The sequence below is a fragment of the Neoarius graeffei genome, chromosome 16, assembly GCF_027579695.1.
Source record: "Neoarius graeffei isolate fNeoGra1 chromosome 16, fNeoGra1.pri, whole genome shotgun sequence".
NCBI lineage: Eukaryota > Metazoa > Chordata > Actinopteri > Siluriformes > Ariidae > Neoarius > Neoarius graeffei.
Genome location: NC_083584.1, coordinates 71,962,178 through 71,980,446, shown reverse-complemented (window position 1 = coordinate 71,980,446; position 18,269 = coordinate 71,962,178). Strand labels below are relative to the sequence as shown.

Genomic DNA, 18,269 nt, shown 5'->3' with positions numbered 1-18,269 from the left:
CATATCTTTATGACAACGTGTGATTGTTTTATTATATCGACACATTCACAAACAAAAAGTATGCAAGTTAATCAAAGCAATTAATTGATTTCCTCACGAGTGAAGATACTGAAAAATGCATCACTCAATGTCACAGATGTAGTTTGCATGAAAAATATGAGTGGTATATTCCCCAGTAAAACGCTATAATAAACAAGTGTTTTACTGGGAAATACACCACTTGTATTTTTCATACAAGCTACAACTGGGACATGGAGATTCAAAACCATGACCTAAATCTCGCGAGACAATCGATCAATAGTTTTGATAAATTTGGGTACTTTGTTTCTGAATGTGTCGATATAATAAAAAAGAAACATCACATGTTGGCTTGAAGATATGAAGTTTACCTTCTTGTGTTGAAAAATGCACATTTTTCATATAAAATACACTGTGGATCTGAGTGACATATTTCCTGAGATTTCACGATGATGATATCACTCCCAGTGTTTTCCTGCTAGCTGGACATGCACTGTTAAAATGGTGAACCGGTTCAAAATTAAAATTCTTTTGATTAACTTGCATTTGTGTGTGTGGCAGGGATCTGTGTCCATATAAGATAAAGAACATTACCTGGTGGCATGAAGATGTGAAGTTTATCTTCTCATGTTCAAAACATACATCACTCGTCCACTTTGCTCACTCATTAATATGTTCACCACTCAAAGATAAACTTCATACAGGGATGTGATTTGGGGCTGGTGAAATTATCTGAAAATTTTAGCCGGGGGTCTGGGGGCCGCAGGACCCCAGCTGGTCCAGGGCAGCGCCCTGGTGGGGGGACAAGGGGGGCGAAGCCCCCCGAAGCTCCTGGGTTCTGGGGTTTTCTGACTTAAAAATTGTACTAAAATGGCAAGCAAACACACAAGAAAAAACTTGTCATGATTAACAAATTCAAGCCAATTTAATGGTCAACATGCAACTCTGAGCCCCTATAGTAAATTCAATGATTCTTAACTGACAAAAAGCCAAAACATGAAACCTAAAAATGTCATTCTAAATTAAATCATCTGCATTAGAATAAATAGAAAATTGTATAAGGAAAAACAAAATTTATACTTTCAATTACTGTAGAAGTTGAACATACCTAAATGTGCCTTTTCAAACAAACATGATGCAACATAAGAATTCATCCACAAGTCTTCAGGAACTCTCAGAGAAAAAAGATGCGAGCATCCATGTCCAGTTCCAGCATATCAGTCACTTTTTTTCTGCAGTTTCTACTCTAGCAATGTCAACTTCATATACATAACTCTATAGTGTTCACTCACCAAAGGATAATCATAACTCCACAGTGTTCATTCACTTAAGGATATTCAAAACTACTGTGTTCACTCACTTAGGTTTCGTTTCTATCCCGGGCTCCAGCCCGACTTTGCACGCTCGTAGCTCGGGCAGGGGAGGTCCCAGCATCCCCAAACTTGACAGCCAGAGTCCTCTGCCCTCCCCCCAAAGAACCAGCGCGGGCAGGGCGCGCTGGGCAGGGCGCGCTAGCCGCGCGCCTTGGGACGTAATTCGCCCCGAGGCGAGCCGCGGCGCTCCGCTTAGGTTTTGTTTCTATCCCAGGCTCCAGCCCGACTTTGCACGCTCGTAGCTCGGGCAGGGGAGGTCCCAGCATCCCCAAACTTGACATCCAGAGTCCTCTGCCCTCCCCCCAAAGAACCAGCATGGGCAGGGCGCGCTAGCCCTGCGCCTCGGGACGTAATTCGCCCCGAGGCGAGCCGCGGCGCTCTACTTAGGTTTCATTTCTATCCCGGGCTCCAGCCCGACTTTGCACGCTCGTAGCTCGGGCAGGGGAGGTCCCAGCATCCCCAAACTTGACAGCCAGAGACCTCTGCCCTCTCCCCAAAGAACGAAATCGCTGAACAAATGTCTCACAGTCTTATGTCCAAAGTCTGTGGCAACCTCTTTCTCCAACCATTCCCAGCGGAAGTTGTTTGTCACTATTCTGTCGATTTCTTTAACTCGATTTGCATCTTTACGCTCGATCACGGAGGCTACCATCTTTCAACTCTTTGTTTGAAGCGAGCTTACGTACAGCTATCTAACAAGCGCGTTCATTGGTTGTTGCAGAGCGATGGGCCAATAACGTACCTTGTTTCATCTCAATGACGGAAGTACTGAAAGTCGGAACGAATAGGATACGAATGCGGATTTTTGAGCGAAAAATCGGAAAAAATTTTTTTTTTCAAATTTTGAGGTGAAAAAAGCGGAATTCCGCGAATTCGCGGAAAAATCACATCCCTGCTCATATCTTCATGCCACCGTGTAATATCCTCTCTCTCATATATATATATATATATATATATATATATATATATATATATATATATATAAAAAATGTATGTATGTATGTATGTATGTATGTATGTATGTGTACACATATGTATGTCTATCTACCTGTCTATTAGGGCTGTAACGATACACCCAACTCACGATTCGATTCGTATCGCGATTTTTGACCCACCATTCGATACGCCCACGATTTTTTAAAAATGTTTTTTTAAAGTAGTAAATTTGACTTATTAACATTTACTTACTTACATTAACTATTTAATAACAAATAATTCAGACCACTGCAGAGAATGAGTAATATGTATGCAAAAATGAACAAATGTATATCCAAAGATTGTTTTATTTCTCAAAATAATACTGTTGAGCCGGAAGCTCTGTTTTTTTTCGGTTCTGAAAAAGTCATTTTTCCAAATCGTGTAAATCCGTTAAGATTTTTTTTTTTTTGGGGGGGGTGGCTCTCTCACTGTCTCACTCTCATAGGGCCAATGATTTTCTGTGATCGCGGAAAACAGATGGAAATTACGGAATTTTTATAGTGAAACATTGCTCGCGTGTCAAAATGTAACTGCCGCAGAAGGCTTCCGCCCAAGCAGACATGCCTTCAGTGTTGCCAGATATTGCTAACGTTTTCCACCCCAAAATATGTTCAAAACCAGCCAAAAAGCACCTAAACCTGCCCAATCTGGCAACACTGCATGCCTTTCCGGTCAAGTGATTGTGATTGGCTTGTGGCACACCTAGCCAGCCAATGAGCTGCTTGTTTACAGATTCGCTCCCCGCGTCGCAACCAGAATGGCGACCGCTTAAAAGAAATGAATGCTCTGCCAGTGGCGAGTGTGGACGTTGCGTGACTCGCAGAAGATTGTCGCAGGTCGGCGAAAAAACGACTTACTAATAGATATAAAAAAAAAGTAGTTTAAGTAAGTTTAAAATGTAATTTAAATAAAAAGTAAAGTATTCATAAATTGAAGTTTGGAAGCGCCTCTGTTTTTGGGCTGAGGAGAAGTTTGAAAGGGTGTACCGCGATTCTGCCTTCTTGTATCGCGATACGGATTGTGGCTCTGCGTATCGCGATTTCGATACGCATATCGTTACAGCCCTACTATCTATACATATATTTACTTATGCTTTTTTTATATTATAATCGGCCTGATAACTTTTACATGCATTGCACTTTTACGCTAATTTGCACTTCTGGTTACATGCCAACTACATTTTGTTGTTTAAGTACTCGTTCAATGACAAAGTTCAATCTAACCTAATCAACAGAAAAATAAAACTGTGAACATCACCACACCCCAGTCTCTGTTTCAGCGAGTATACAAACATCATTTACACAGTAATCAAGCCACACACTGTCCTTCAACAGGCAACACACACACACACACACACACACACATCTATAAGGCACAATTAGGTATACTAAAAAAAAAAATTCCATTGGCTAATCAGATGACCCTCAAGGACAAATAACCAGAAAAGTAATAAAACAATAATTAACAATATGATTAATACTCGAGACCTGCGCAGGTCTGAGCTCAGCCTTTTACAAAGATGACAGGATTCGAACCGACGTTGCAAAATCTGTTCCAGGGTTTCCCATACATAGACCATTGTGTGGCGCAGCGCCACACAATGGATTCCTATCGCCACACAATCAGACTCGCGATTTTGGAAAAAAAAAATTCCGTTGCGTATCTCCGTTCATTCATAGTGCTCTTTCTTCTCGCGCACGCGCACACACCCCCACACACACAGAGAGAGAGAGAGAGACGGAGAGGCGTGTCCACAGGCCTGCCGTTGCACATATACCCGGACTGCAAGTAGGCCTGTTAGGCTAATTAAAAATAACGCAGCCTTCCCGATTCACCACCGACCCCTTATTTTAAAAGGTAGCCTACGTCGTGCTCGTGATGAGCTTTATCATAGCCTTCTTGGCTTACAGGAAACGGACATCCCCGAGTCAGGCTATAAACCAATTTTGATGCATACAGTAGCAGCTTGACGCGAGGAACCGGCCTTATTGCATTATCCCGGTTATCCCGCTTCAGCAATGACTTCCCTTACGATAGGGCACTGGAGTTTTTTTTTTTTCAGGAAGCCACGCAGAGTTAAATGTTCTGATAGGGCATGCAGGCTTTACACCAATTAGGGTAATGCTTTTTCATTATTGTTAGTTGCCTTGGTGTTACCTTAAGTGGTTTCTTACATCTAATTATGATATTTTATTTTATTATTATTTTGTTACATTATACTATTTACTTCATTTTAGTATTGGTTGAGGTAAGTGTTGAGTTCAATATTTAAAATAAAAACCTCCAGCTTGTTTTTTGCAATTTATTCCTTGAATGTCAACTAAAGAATGATTGAAAGATTGCCACCAAAAAGGCAAAAAACTAAGGTAAAAACCAGAGATGCACCGACTGACCGGCTGCCGATCGGAATCGGCTGATTTTCACGTGATCGGCCATGACCGGCGACCGGCCGGTCAAAATTAAAATATGCCGATTTTCTGCCGATCAAAACTTGTGTATCACATAGAGATGAAAGTGGAAATACTCGTAATTCGCAACTAAAAAGACTGCAGCTACACTGGCAGCTTGAAAATGCTTTCTAGTGCAATCGTGTTGCGCTTGCGCAGAACAGTGTCAGTCCTGCGCACCTAACGAGCTTTGGCGTGCGCGCCGTTAACAACAACAACAAAAAAAATTCACTCTATTTGGATATCCAAATATAGTGAATTTTTTTTGTGCCAGATATTGGATGTGAAAAGAAGAAAGTGTTTGTGGTTGTGTGAATTTCCCATTACAGGAATTAATACGTTAGCCTGTTACCAAATATCTAGTTAGATTTGTACAAAGAGAGAGAGAAAAAAAAAAGTCTGTTTTACAACCTTGGTTGCACTTGATTCCATTGGAAATTACTCTACAAATACACATTTGACAAAGATGATAGAATGGCTATGGTACAAGTATGACTGGAAATTATTTTTGTATTTTGATACTGAATGAAGAAATGGGTTGTTCTATAAGGCATAAGTTTTCAGATCTAAATAGGCTTATGAAAGTGTGTTCCATAGCAGTAGGCAAATAATATATGAGGGGGAAGTTGTTTTTGTGCCAGATATTGGATGGGAAAAGAAAAAATGTGTGTGAGAATTTCCTATTTCAGGAATTAATATGTTAATACCAAACATGAAGAAAGATTTTACAAAGAGCAATGTCTTTTTGTTTGTTTTCAACCTTTGAGGTGTTGAAAATTTATTACTGAAAATCTGGCAGAATGTTCTATTAAAGAAAAGATAAAAAGAAAATAGTCTTTGTGTGTGCTGTGAAGTGGTTTGAAAAAATGAAATCAGAATTGGCCAAAATCGGTATCGGCAGGTCACACTCCATGGAAAATCGGAATCGGCCCAAAAAATTGCAATCGGTGCATCTCTAGTAAAAACTAAACTTTAACTTCAATTTTGGTGAGCAATTTTTATAAATTTAAAAGACAGGTTTTCCACCAACATCAAGCCCAGCAAACTAATGGCCTGCCCTGTAATGTAAAGTTTGGTCGAGGAATGAAACCAGGCAGGGTTCTGGTAAAAATTGTTTTAGCTGTCTTCTCTTAAAGAACTTAAAAGAATTTAGATTGAACTGAATAATCTCAAATGCTTCTTGTAGCTTTAAAATAGTCCCAGCAGGTGACTCTGAAGAAAAATACTGTGTGTTTGAACACCGCCCGCTGTAAACACTTTGCATACACCCCAATGACCGACTCCACCGACCGCCACGACACCACCGCGCACCATTCCCTCATCGGCACAGTGGAGCACCACAAATTGCTACCTGGTCTGTGGGAAACACTGTGTTCCTTTCCGAGACAGTGCTCTAGACCATTTGGCCACGTTGGATGACATCGCAAACTTTTCGCGATGTAACGTGGTGCTTACATAGTCAGTACGCAGTGGCACCACACCGCGACTGTGGAACTGCTACCTGAGGGTGGCACACCAATGACCATCTTAAATACGCTCGAACTCGGTTAAACATATACATACAGACAGGTGTGTCTATAGGCTTCAGCCAAAGGCTGAGCCAAAAAAAAAAAAAACATTCTGTTTTGACTTTAAACTGTTTAATAAGCCCAGAATTTAATATGAATTACTTTTAATACAGAGATAATAATGCATTTAATTTTATCTTTTAATTTAATAAACTATTTCTGCTGTTTATTTCTATGACCTGTAATTATCTGGAGGCTGACTCTGTGTGTGTGTGTTGTCTTTGTTTGGAAAGGCAGAGGACTGGTAATGTCATTAAGGAGGATAATCGCCTTCAATAACTTTTAGCCCCCGAGAGCTAAAGCAAGATCAATCTACAGCTTCCTGTGTGTGTGTGTGTGTGTGTGTGTGTGTGTGTGTGTGTGTGCGCTCTCTAGATTCCAGATCATGTTTGAGCAAAAGTTTACACACCCTCAAGGGAAATGAATGCAAAGAAATACAACACTGAGCTTGTCCAGTTTCATCATTACAAGTAACACAAATGTTTAGCTTGTGTAAAATATGAAATGCTAAACAGGTCAAAATGATCTGTTCAAAAATTTACATACCCCTTGTATGAATTATGTACATTTTCGATAACTGGTATTTGGGATTTTTTAATTTCTAATCTGAAAAACAGCGACATTTTAAGACTCGTCTGTTGACTGTGCATGTGCTATAGGACATATATACAGTAACAATCAAAAGTTTGTATACCTTTACTCATTCGTAGCTTTTTCTGTATTCTGACCATTTTCTACACTGTAGAACAAGACTGAAGACATTATAGCTATGAAATAACATCTGGAACATATCTGGAAGTATGTGGTGAACAGAAAAGTGTAAAAAAAAAATTATATACATGTTTGATATTTTAGATTCTTTAAAATAGCCGGTGTTGACCTTGATGACTCTTTGCACACTATTGGCATTATCTTAACCAGCTTCATGAGGAAGTCACCTGGAACACTTTTCAATTAACAGGTGTGCCTCGTCAAAAGTTAATTAGTGCAATTTATTGCCTTCTTAATGCGTTTGAAATACACTGCAACCCTGCTATAACGGGCTCCTTGGGCAGCATCCAAAAAGTTTGTTATACCAAAAAGTCTGTAATACTGAAATGGATCCACTTGTCACACCACACACTCACCCTTACGTAAAACAAGACCAAATGTGGTTAATTTATATTTACGCTTAATTTCCTTCCATATTTACAAAGTAAAGGAAATAAGTCACTCTTTTCTATGTGTCATGTAAAGGAGGTGGATGGAAGGATGTACAGTGGTACTTGAAAGTTTGTGAACCCTTTAGAATTTTCTATCTTTCTGCATAAATATGACCTAAAACATCATCAGATTTTCACACAAGTCCTAAAAGTAGATAAAGAGAACCCAGTTAAACAAATGAGACAAAAATATTATACTTGGTCATTTATTTATTGAGGAAAATGATCCAATATTACATATCTGTGAGTGGCAAAAGTATGTGAACCTCTAGGATTAGAATTAGGATTAGGACTAGATGAAACTGGACAAACTCAGTGTTGTATTTCTTTGCATTCATTTCCCTTGAGGGTGTGTAAACTTTTGCTCAAACATGATCTGGAATCTAGAGAGCGCACACAATTTAATTTGAAGGTGAAATTAGAGTCAGGTGTTTTCAATCAATGGGATGACAATCAGGTGTGAGTGGGCACCCTGTTTTATTTAAAGAACAGGGATCTATCAAAGTCTGATCTTCACAACACATGTTTGTGGAAGTGTATCATGGCACGAACAAAGGAGATTTCTGAGGACCTCAGAAAAAGCGTTGTCGATGCTCATCAGGCTGGAAAAGGTTACAAAACCATCTCTAAAGAGTTTAGACTCCACCAACCCACAGTCAGACAGACTGTGTACAAATGGAGGAAATTCAAGACCATTGTTACCCTCCCCAGGAGTGGTTGACCAACAGAGATCACTCCAAGAGCAAGGCGTGTAATAGTCGGCAAGGTCACAAAGGACCCCAGGGTATCTTCTAAGCAACTGAAGGCCTCTCTCACATTGGCTAATGTTCATGTTCATGAGTCCACCATCAGGAGAACACTGAACAACAATGGTGTGCATGGCAGGGCTGCAAGGAGAAAGACACTGCTCTCCAAAAAGAACATTGCTGCTTGTCTGCAGTTTGCTAAAGATCACGTGGACAAGCCAGAAGGCTATTGGAAAAATGTTTTGTGGACAGATGAGACCAAAATAGAACTTTCTGGTTTAAATGAGAAGCGTTATGTTTGGAGAAAAGAAAACACTGCATTCCAGCATAAGAACCTTATCCCATCTGTGAAACATGGTGGTGGTAGTGTCATGGTTTGGGCCTGTTTTGCTGCATCTGGGCCAGGATGGCTTGCTATCATTGATGGAACAATGAATTCTGAATTATACCAGCGAATTCTAAAGGAAAATGTCATGACATCTGTCCATGAACTGAATCTCAAGAGAAGGTGGGTCATGCAGCAAGACAACGACCCTAAGCACACAAGTCGTTCTACCAAAGAATGGTTAAAGAAGAATAAAGTTAATGTTTTGGAATGGCCAAGTCAAAGTCTTGACCTTAATCCAATCGAAATGTTGTGGAAGGACCTGAAGCGAGCAGTTCATGTGAGGAAACCCACCAACATCCCAGAGTTGAAGCTGTTCTTTACGGAGGAACGGGCTAAAATTCCTCCAAGCCGGTGTGCAGGACTGATCAGCAGTTACCGGAAATGTTTAGTTGCAGTTATTGCTGCACAAGGGGGTCACACCAGATACTGAAAGCAAAGGTTCACTTACTTTTGCCACTCACAGATATGTAATATTGGATCATTTTCCTTTATAAATAAATGACCAAGTATAATATTTTTGTCTCATTTGTTTAACTGGGTTCTCTTTATCTACTTTTAGGACTTGTGTGAAAATCTGATGTTGTTTTAGGTCATATTTATGCAGAAAGATAGAAAATTCACAAACTTTCAAGCACCACTGTAATTGCAGAAAGACTGCTGGTTTACAAACAGGCAGGTAAACGGATCCAAAATGTAATGTGAAAGCGAGGCAAGAATGAAAGGCAGAATCCAAATCTACAAAAACAGTCAAAACTAGAAGGGCGATACAGAGACACAAAGTACAGTGCATATACTTTGCAAAGTTTGTGTGTTTTCAGAATCCTTATAAGTGTGCGTTGTAATTGTGCTCTGATCAGCAACAGGTGCACGGCAATTAGTCATCGTGAGCATGCACATGAGTAGCAGTTCGAGGCAAGCTGCTGCACACGCCCATAACACAATGTTATAAAAATAATGCGAATATTGTAAACTTTCAGTTTGTAAAAAAGTATGATACGAGTGTCTCATCAGTTTTACTTGTTGAAGAAACTTGTAATCCTGGAAACTTGTAATCATCATCACAAATTTCTCCTCCCGAGTCACTACTGACTGAGTTAAAGGATTACTAACGGAGGTATTAATTTTTTTTCCATTATGGAAATGACGTTGTCAGTGTCCACCCACTGACTTGCTTTGTTTTCTAAATCTTCACCATTCAGTTCATTCATGTGCTGCAAATCACAGATGATGTCAGCAGTCATTTTGTCCTTTTATCGATCCTTTGATCACCGTTCTCGATAATTGTTAGTGATTGACACCGAAGCTGGGCTCATTAAGCTTTCGGTTTATGGCACATTGTTAACACATTGTTAATTTGACTGCAGACTTGGTAACCCTTGGTAGCCCTATTTCACTACTGTAGTAATCCATATTATATCAAAAACCGCTCAACTAAGTAAAGAGAAACAACATCCATCATTACTTGAAGACATGAAGTGACTTCTAAATTATTTAAAAAAAAGAAAAAAAAAATCACTGAATTAGAAGGTGTCCCCAAACTTTTGACAGGTACTGTGTATTTATTTACAAAAGAAAATTAATTTACATTCTGCTTGGTGCATTTCATTTCTCTAGTAATAGTTTTATGTAAAAGTTACGGTTTGGAAACGGAGTACGAAGATACCAAAGCCTCACCCATGTTTAAACTGATTGGTTAGCATGTGTGAAGGAGGAGGAGTCCTGCAGTAATGTCACTAGACGTACTACATTTCTCAGTTTAACTACACTTTTAAAAATCGTTTATTAAAACATTTTATTTAACTGTTTAGGAATGTATTATTGTCATTACTTTTATGAAATAATTCAGTAAGATGTGTGTGCTGTTTTTTAAAGAAATGTTGGTGCTTTGGTACTGACAGCGTTTTGTCAGTTATGTTACTAGTCTAGTAATTCAAAATACAATTCATTTTACTGGCAGTTTTTTTTTTATTTTAGAAAATAATTCGGAATTAATCAGAAAACATGACAATTATAGTAAGTTTCCTAAACTATGTATGTTGTGATGAAACTTTTATAACAGTGCCCGAGACCTGTTTCATGACCAGCAGAAGATGTAGTAATGATAAATTTTGGAAGTTAATTTTGTTGTGAGTGACATGAAGGATTCTGCGGCTTTATGGTTTTGTTAGTGTCATTTCTATCACCCTGTGCAGCCATTTTATTTTAACTGAGAAAACCCCAAACATTTTATTACTATTTCATGTCCTCCAACTGCCCTCCCACCCGTGTGTGTGTGTGTGTGTGTGTGTGCGCGTGTGTGTGTAAATATATGTATATGTATGTACAGCCAAGAGCGCTCACTGACTGGTTGACTGACAGTGGAATTAGCCTGTCACATGTTTAGTTCCACTGGGCGGGGCTCGTCTGTTTTGGTTTTTAGCAGAACATTGTGTTTTTCAGCATGAAGTCTGTGGAAAACTTAAGCTCTTGTATATAATAAAACAATAAATACTAATAAATATAAAAATATGACTAAGAAATAAAAACAAAAATAGATAAAACCATAAACACATAATTCTGAATTAATGTGTGTGTGTTTATATCCTTTCTGTGTCTGTACATCATCTGCATAGCCACAGGCTGCAGTAAGTGTGTTTGATGGCCACATTCGTTTATTTTATTACACACACACACACACACACACACACACACACACACAGAGTCCTGTATCTTTTTCTCTCTCGTTTCACTTCGACATCAGCATTTCTCATCTTGCTTGCTTTCTCTCTCTCTTTTGACAGCAGAAGTGTGTGTGCGTGCGCGTGTGTGTGTGTGTGAGAGAGAGAGAGAGAGAGAGAGAGAGCGAGAGAGCTGATATATTCACTATATTAGTTGGAGAGGATCAATATTCTGCTGCTTTAACGGTCACCGTGCTGCGCCTCAAATTGCTTTCAGGACAATTTGCCACTGCAATAACTACCCATTTATCAAATCAGTTTGAGAGAGGCTGCCTGTACATCTCTCTCTCTCTCTCTCTCTCTCTCACTCACACACAAGCCCTTTTTATACAGCCTGTTCAAGGCAGGAATCTTATGCCTTTATTCTGCCTTGCGTTCTGTATAAAATGTCCGAATGTGCAACAGTGTTCTTCCGCCTTTGAGCTGGAACAATTTGGTAGTAACAGAGCTGGAATCGACGTCTGTGTAAAAGGGACAGCCAGCACAGCAAGACAGGCGTGGGACATTTTTGACATTGACATTCTACACTGCAAAAATGATATCTTAAGTTAGAATATATTGAATATAGTTGAAATGAGCTAGCATTTCCTATTCAAAGAATGCAAGACACCTACTCCGTGATTATTAAAACTACTTCTAGATTGTAACCAACTTATTCCAAGATGTCTTGTCAAGGAAAATTATCTGTCCATGCAGCAAGATCATTTCACTAGTATTAAGGAATTCTGTCCTGAAATTCAGTTTTTTGCAGTGTACTTTTCAAGACCAGCATGAATTCAAATGTCTCCGTCTAAGGCATCTAAGGTCCACACACCTTTCTGCTTCACATCAACTCCTACTTTTCTTCACTTTCTCCTCCAACATGATTCTGATCACACAGCAACTTTGCTTGTGTTTGAAGAGTGGTATCAACATGCACAACTAATAAACGCAGTTCAACACTCACTTCACCTGCTGTTATTGTTTTGAAAGCAGGTGCACTTGGGATATTTGTATTTCCAACTTGTACTGTGTTATAGATGAGCAGAGACGCTGATGCTCTGTTGTGTTACACGTCACACCTGTGGTTGCAACGTGACAGGTATGGCTTTATATGGTTCAAACTAAAGCCGGAATATTTACACACGTCTGTGTCAAAAGGGTCACACATACACACAAGAAACCCCCCCCCCCCCCCCCCCACACACACACAGAGTAGCAGATTTAGGTATGGGTGATGTGGGCAGTCGTCCAGAGCGGCTTTTTGGCACAGTAACATTTGCGCGATCGGTTTTCTGTCACTCATTTGCATGTCACGTCAATGATATCATGTCACCATGTGGGTCAATTAACCTGTTGGAGTGGTGCCCTGATTCTAGCTTGTGAGCCAGGCAGGTTACTTCCTGGTCTGCCATTCGGAAGTAAGAGCTGGGGAGGGAGGGAGGGAGGGAGGGAGGGAGGGGACAGGGGGTAGGTTGACCTCCTCTCTCCCCACCAGAAGCCTGAGGCAGGATGAGTGGGGACAGCTACGGTATTACCTCGAACTTTGTACAGGACTAATGCAATAGAGAAGGGGATTGTTACTGTACATCAGCCAAAGTGAGCAACATAAGACATTGTGAGATTTGAGGACACGGAAACTACGTAAAGACTATGAAGGTAAAAACTGAAGCTACGTAGGTAAAGACTGAGTACTAATAGTAGTGGAGGTAGAATGCGGTTTTTCAGCTTTCCAGCTTGGAAGGAAAACAGTGGAACTGGATTTGAAAAATAAATTGGATGAACTTGAATTTGACTGTATGTTGAAATAACTCACAAAATTATTATTTCATTCAACACACTTCTCTGAGTTCAGAAAATAATTACACTTCTGCATTACACATGCTACTTTACATTAAATAATAATAAAAAAAAATAACCAAGTGTTTTGAAGCTACTGAATTTTATAAAGTACTGAGTCAAATCATTTTTCAGTGGACTCAGCACGCTCCGTGTTAAAAAGTGTGTTTTAATTCTTTATTTAGGCCACATCATTATCGTTGTTAACAGCTGCTACACTTGCGGTTCAAGGAATCCTGAGAGGTGACTGTGCTGCGGCTCATCAGCTCCACTATCGGATCCTTCAGACGGGTCAAAACAGAGATCATTAAGAATAAAAATAACCTGTTATTTAAAAAAAGAAAAACAAAACATATTTTTACTTTCAATAGTCATATTAATCTCATAATTTTAATAATATCTCAATTTCCAGAAAGCAAAATAAAGCCTTTAATGGTGGTTGTATTTATTTATTTATTTATTTATTTATGTAGATGTTGTTTGTCTGTCGGAGATAATATTCCTCTTATAATGTGAATGTTTACAATTCTTTCTTTATTAATGAACATCACACTCGTCATTTTTGTTTATTGTTATGGCTTGTCCGCGAGCCTCGAGTCTTCAGGACAGAGGAGTTTACCCTTTCCAGTTTCTCAGTAACAAGACAAACTATATTTAAAAAAAAAATCTCATTAACTTCAAGATAAAGAGAAAAAAGAGAAGCTGGTGAGTCTACAGCCGAACAATTTGAAGAGGTGTACCCTAAAATATGGCTACCAGTACTCAGAATGCAATACATCATGACGTAGTTGCCCGTTCTCTATTAGTAAAATCAGAGGAGAACTGCGCAAAAGCTAAAGGTGTACAGGTATGCCTTCTCTTCATCATGCATGGAATGAAATAGGCTAGAATAACACTTATGTTTATTAGTATATGTTACTGTAGTAAGTCCCTAACGTGGGTGGAAGACTGAAGTGAGGCAGGCGGGAAATGATGTGAACACAGCAAGAATAAAGTATTCTTGTTCTCTTTGTAGCTTTTCAGCTCTACCTTGCTTATTCACATTTCTCTCACACACACATGCACACACACCATAGACATGTGCTCTGGTCAGGAGAGCTCCTCCTCCTTTGCTCTCTCACCCCCTTTCTATCCTGCATCATCACTACGCACACACACAACAGGTGTACTGACTTTGCCACTCACCTTCCCTGGCTCCGCCCTCCATTCACAAACCACCGCTTAGCCACGCCCCCACTGCCACCGATACTCGCCATCCTATTACACAATATTCTGTTTTCTGTCCAACTAGTTTACTCACTGGATATAATTCACACAGTTTCATCATGATAATGTGTGCAGCCAGCAGGAAACTGATTCCAACCTAACTAGCACATTATTGATTTGGTGAACGTTCACTGAGGTGACATCTTAAAGGTTTTCTGTGATCCTATTGACCAGGTTCTGGGCTCAGTAAGGGGAATTTACAATGCTGTACGCACCAGCTTAAAAGATGTCTGTATTAAAAGGCGTCTTCATTACGCTAATATTTTGTGTCTTTTGTGATATACTGAGTCTTTTTTGTGTAGAATTATCCAAGGAGTCTCCACAATACACACACACAGACTCTACACAATTTGTGTAGAGTCTTGTTTGCCTAGAATTATCCAAGGAGGTTATATGGTTCCTCTTCTGAAAGTTTGCTAAATTGTGCATAATGATAGGTATGTTTATATTTGTATATTTAATTGTGCCACAAATGTATTTAGGTGGTCGGACTCATACAGGCTTCTGCAAATTCAGAGTGATTCAGGGGCAAGATGAAATATTTTGGAGCACCATATGAGTCTTATTGTTGTATGCATGTGTGTATGAGTGATTCCACACTTATGGGTACTGAAATGGGGACATGAACTTATTCACCTAAAACCATTTCTTTTTTTACCATCAGGTCACAAAACATGTAATCTTTAATGAATGATATGTTAAAAGATAACTTTAATTTTCTGAGATGTAATAAAAACATATTTATATGCCAAAGTCAAGCCTATGAGTTCCAAAATGATGTCTGTTACATTACTTCTGTTACGATTGTCCATCTCGCGTCTGTTACAAATTAATTGCAATCTAGCTATATACCATGTTAATCTTATTGAAAGAATGTGTATGTTTATTCTACTACACATGTTTATTAATTATATTTGCTAAAACATCACCTTCCTATGTTTCAAAAAGTAATTCTACATTGTTAAAATTGAGAATATATATGTCCACAACACTTCTGTTACGTTCTGACTTTGGCATATAAATATGTTTTTATTACATCTCAGAAAATTAAAGTTATCTTTTAACATATCATTCATTAAAGATTACATGTTTTGTGACCTGATGGTAAAAAAAGAAATGGTTTTAGGTGAATTTTTAAAAATAAGTTCATGTCCCCATTTCAGTACCCATAAGCGTGGAATCACTCATATATATATATATATATATATATATATATATATATATATATATATATATATATACACACACACACACACACATTTACTTTCTAACATACATGCACAATCCTCCTTGAATTTTCAGCAACCTAAGAGAGATTATTCAAGATATCAGAGATATTTTCAAAAATCAACACACACATACAGTTAATCATGTCACACCCATATGGCATGTAGTGCTTGCGCTAATCGATCGATAAGTGCAGTAATATAGTGTGTTTACTGAGAGGTGTGTGTGTGTTATTGTGCTGTAACTCATCTATGACGTCTATCCAGGGAGCTGTATACACACACACACACACACACATCATGCACTCTGTTACAGAAAAATCAAAGAAAATAAATAAATGATTAGAGGAAAAAAATGAAACAAGAAGGAGACATGAAGGTCCAGAGAGACAGAGTGAGACAGAGTGAGAGAGAGAGACACAGAGTGAGAGAGAGAGAGAGAGAGAGAGAGAGAGAGAGAGAGAGAGACAGACAGAGAGTCAGTGACAGTAATTGAGTTAAACCACCCAAGACCAGGACATACAAGCAGCTGTATGTACACACACACACAGACACACACACACAGCCACCTGTGCTGCCTGAAACCCTGCCCATTAATCTACATTAACCAATTAGCCTCAGCCTGTCTGGCTGGTCCCAAGCCCCGCCCATGGGGGGTGGTGGTGGTAGTGATAGAGTAAGAAAGGTAAAGTGATGGAAAACTGAGCTCTCTGTGTGTGTGTGTGTGTGTGTGTGTGTGTGTGTGTGTGTGTGGCTCTTTTGACACAGATGCGTGTAAATAGTCCGGCTTTGGTTTGAACCACACACACACACCACCCTATTTCCAAAAAAGTTGGGACACTGCATTAAAAACAGACGCAACAGGCTCAGCAACATTTCTGAAAACCATCATCTGTGAACACAGTTCATTGCTGCATCCACAAATGCAAGCTAAAACCACAAATAAACAATATCCAGATGACATCTTTTTCAAGGAAGGCCTTGCTTACTTCAGCACATTCCAAAAACACATTCTGCATGTATTACAACTGTATGACTCTGTAGTAAGAGAGTCCGGGTAGTAAAAGAGTCCAGGTGCTAAAGTGGCCTGCCTGCAGTCCACACCTGTCTCCCATTGAAAACATTTGACACCTTATGAAGCACAAAATATGACAAAAGAGACCCCACTGCTGAGCAACTGAAAATGTATATCAGGCAAGAATGGAACAACATTTCACTTTCATGTTCCATATATATATATATATATATATGTGTGTGTGTGTGTCTGAGTATATGGTGTGTGAATATTTGTGCACGAATGTGTACGAGTGTGTGTATGTGTGTTACCTGAGGCAACAGTAGCGATGGCCCCCTCCTGGCCAATGATGTGCTCCTTTAGTCTGTGCTCCAGAGGAAACCTCCTTCTCTCCTCCACCTCCCTCTTCTTCTGTTCTTCCATAAACTAGAGGCAGATGGACAACATACAGACAAACAGACACATGCACAGACAAACAGATGGTTAGCTTAATTCTCATATTTACATGTTTACTATTTAACAATAATTAGGCCTGTGATACTCTGTGAGGGTGTGGTGAATGTGATATGGGGTTAGCATGCATTTGCTCATTAATCTGGATTAGGATCTGCAGTCATCTCTCTCTCTCTCTCTCTCTCTCTCAGGTAAAACTGAAAAAACCTGAACTCAGACAGGAACTGTGATGGTTGCTATGATGAAAGTAAAGAGCAGCTCAGAATAACAGACATATTTACTATACTAAACTCCTTTATAATGTTAAACTCTTCAGATCAGTACGTCATTAAAACGCCTGAACCAATCAGCAGTGAGCAGTTGGGTAAGCCCCGCCCCTGTACACTCTACCTTTCCTTCATACTCCTTCAACAGTGTGTGCATTTCTCCCTCCTTAGCGTAGGACAGCGGCGTGTGTCCCAGCTCATTCACCTGCAGGGGGCTCGCACCTGCAACACACATAGCACACAGGTCAAAAGGTCATCATCAGGGTTAGGGGTCGAGCTGTTAGGGGTCACTGTGTTAAAAAAGAAAGACGGGTGGATAAAGTGTGTCCTAATAAAAGATTGATCCTACAAGCAGGGGGTCAGTGAGCTCCCACTCAGAAAGACAGACAGAAAAATTGACAGAGGGAGACAGATGGAGAAAAAGACAGATTTTGGATTCAACTCCACCCACAACATTACATATTCATTAGAACAAACATACAAAACCAAATTTATTCTTTTCTCATTTTTGTGGGTGTTTATCAAGTTTACACACACACAATCGCGCGTGTCTGAGTGAGTGAGTGAGAGAGAGAGAGAGAGAGAGAGAGAGAGAGAGACTTCCTACTGCTTATTCAATTAAAACAGAGGCATACCAGCTCCACTATTGTCCTCTCTTTACAGCACCAGAGGCTGTGTGTGTGTGTGTGTGTGTGTGTGTGTGTGTGTGTGTGTGTGTGTGTGTGTGTGTGTGTGTGTGTGAGAGAGAGAGAGATGGTGACCATAGCGATGGTTTCCGTGGTGTCCTG

At 39.6% G+C, this 18,269-nt stretch overlaps 1 protein-coding gene across 3 annotated transcripts in view; it reads right to left on the bottom strand.

Moving 5' to 3' along the window:
* The window catches only part of clpb (ClpB family mitochondrial disaggregase), a 124,525-nt gene that overhangs the window by 41,652 nt on the left and 64,604 nt on the right, over window positions 1-18,269 (bottom strand). For all 3 annotated transcript variants that reach the window (XM_060943421.1, XM_060943420.1, XM_060943419.1), the window contains 2 exons: window positions 17,606-17,703; window positions 17,074-17,188 (listed from right to left, as the gene is read on the bottom strand). In XM_060943421.1, the coding sequence (XP_060799404.1) occupies window positions 17,074-17,188; window positions 17,606-17,703 (213 nt within the window). The remainder of the gene's footprint in view (window positions 1-17,073; window positions 17,189-17,605; window positions 17,704-18,269) is intronic.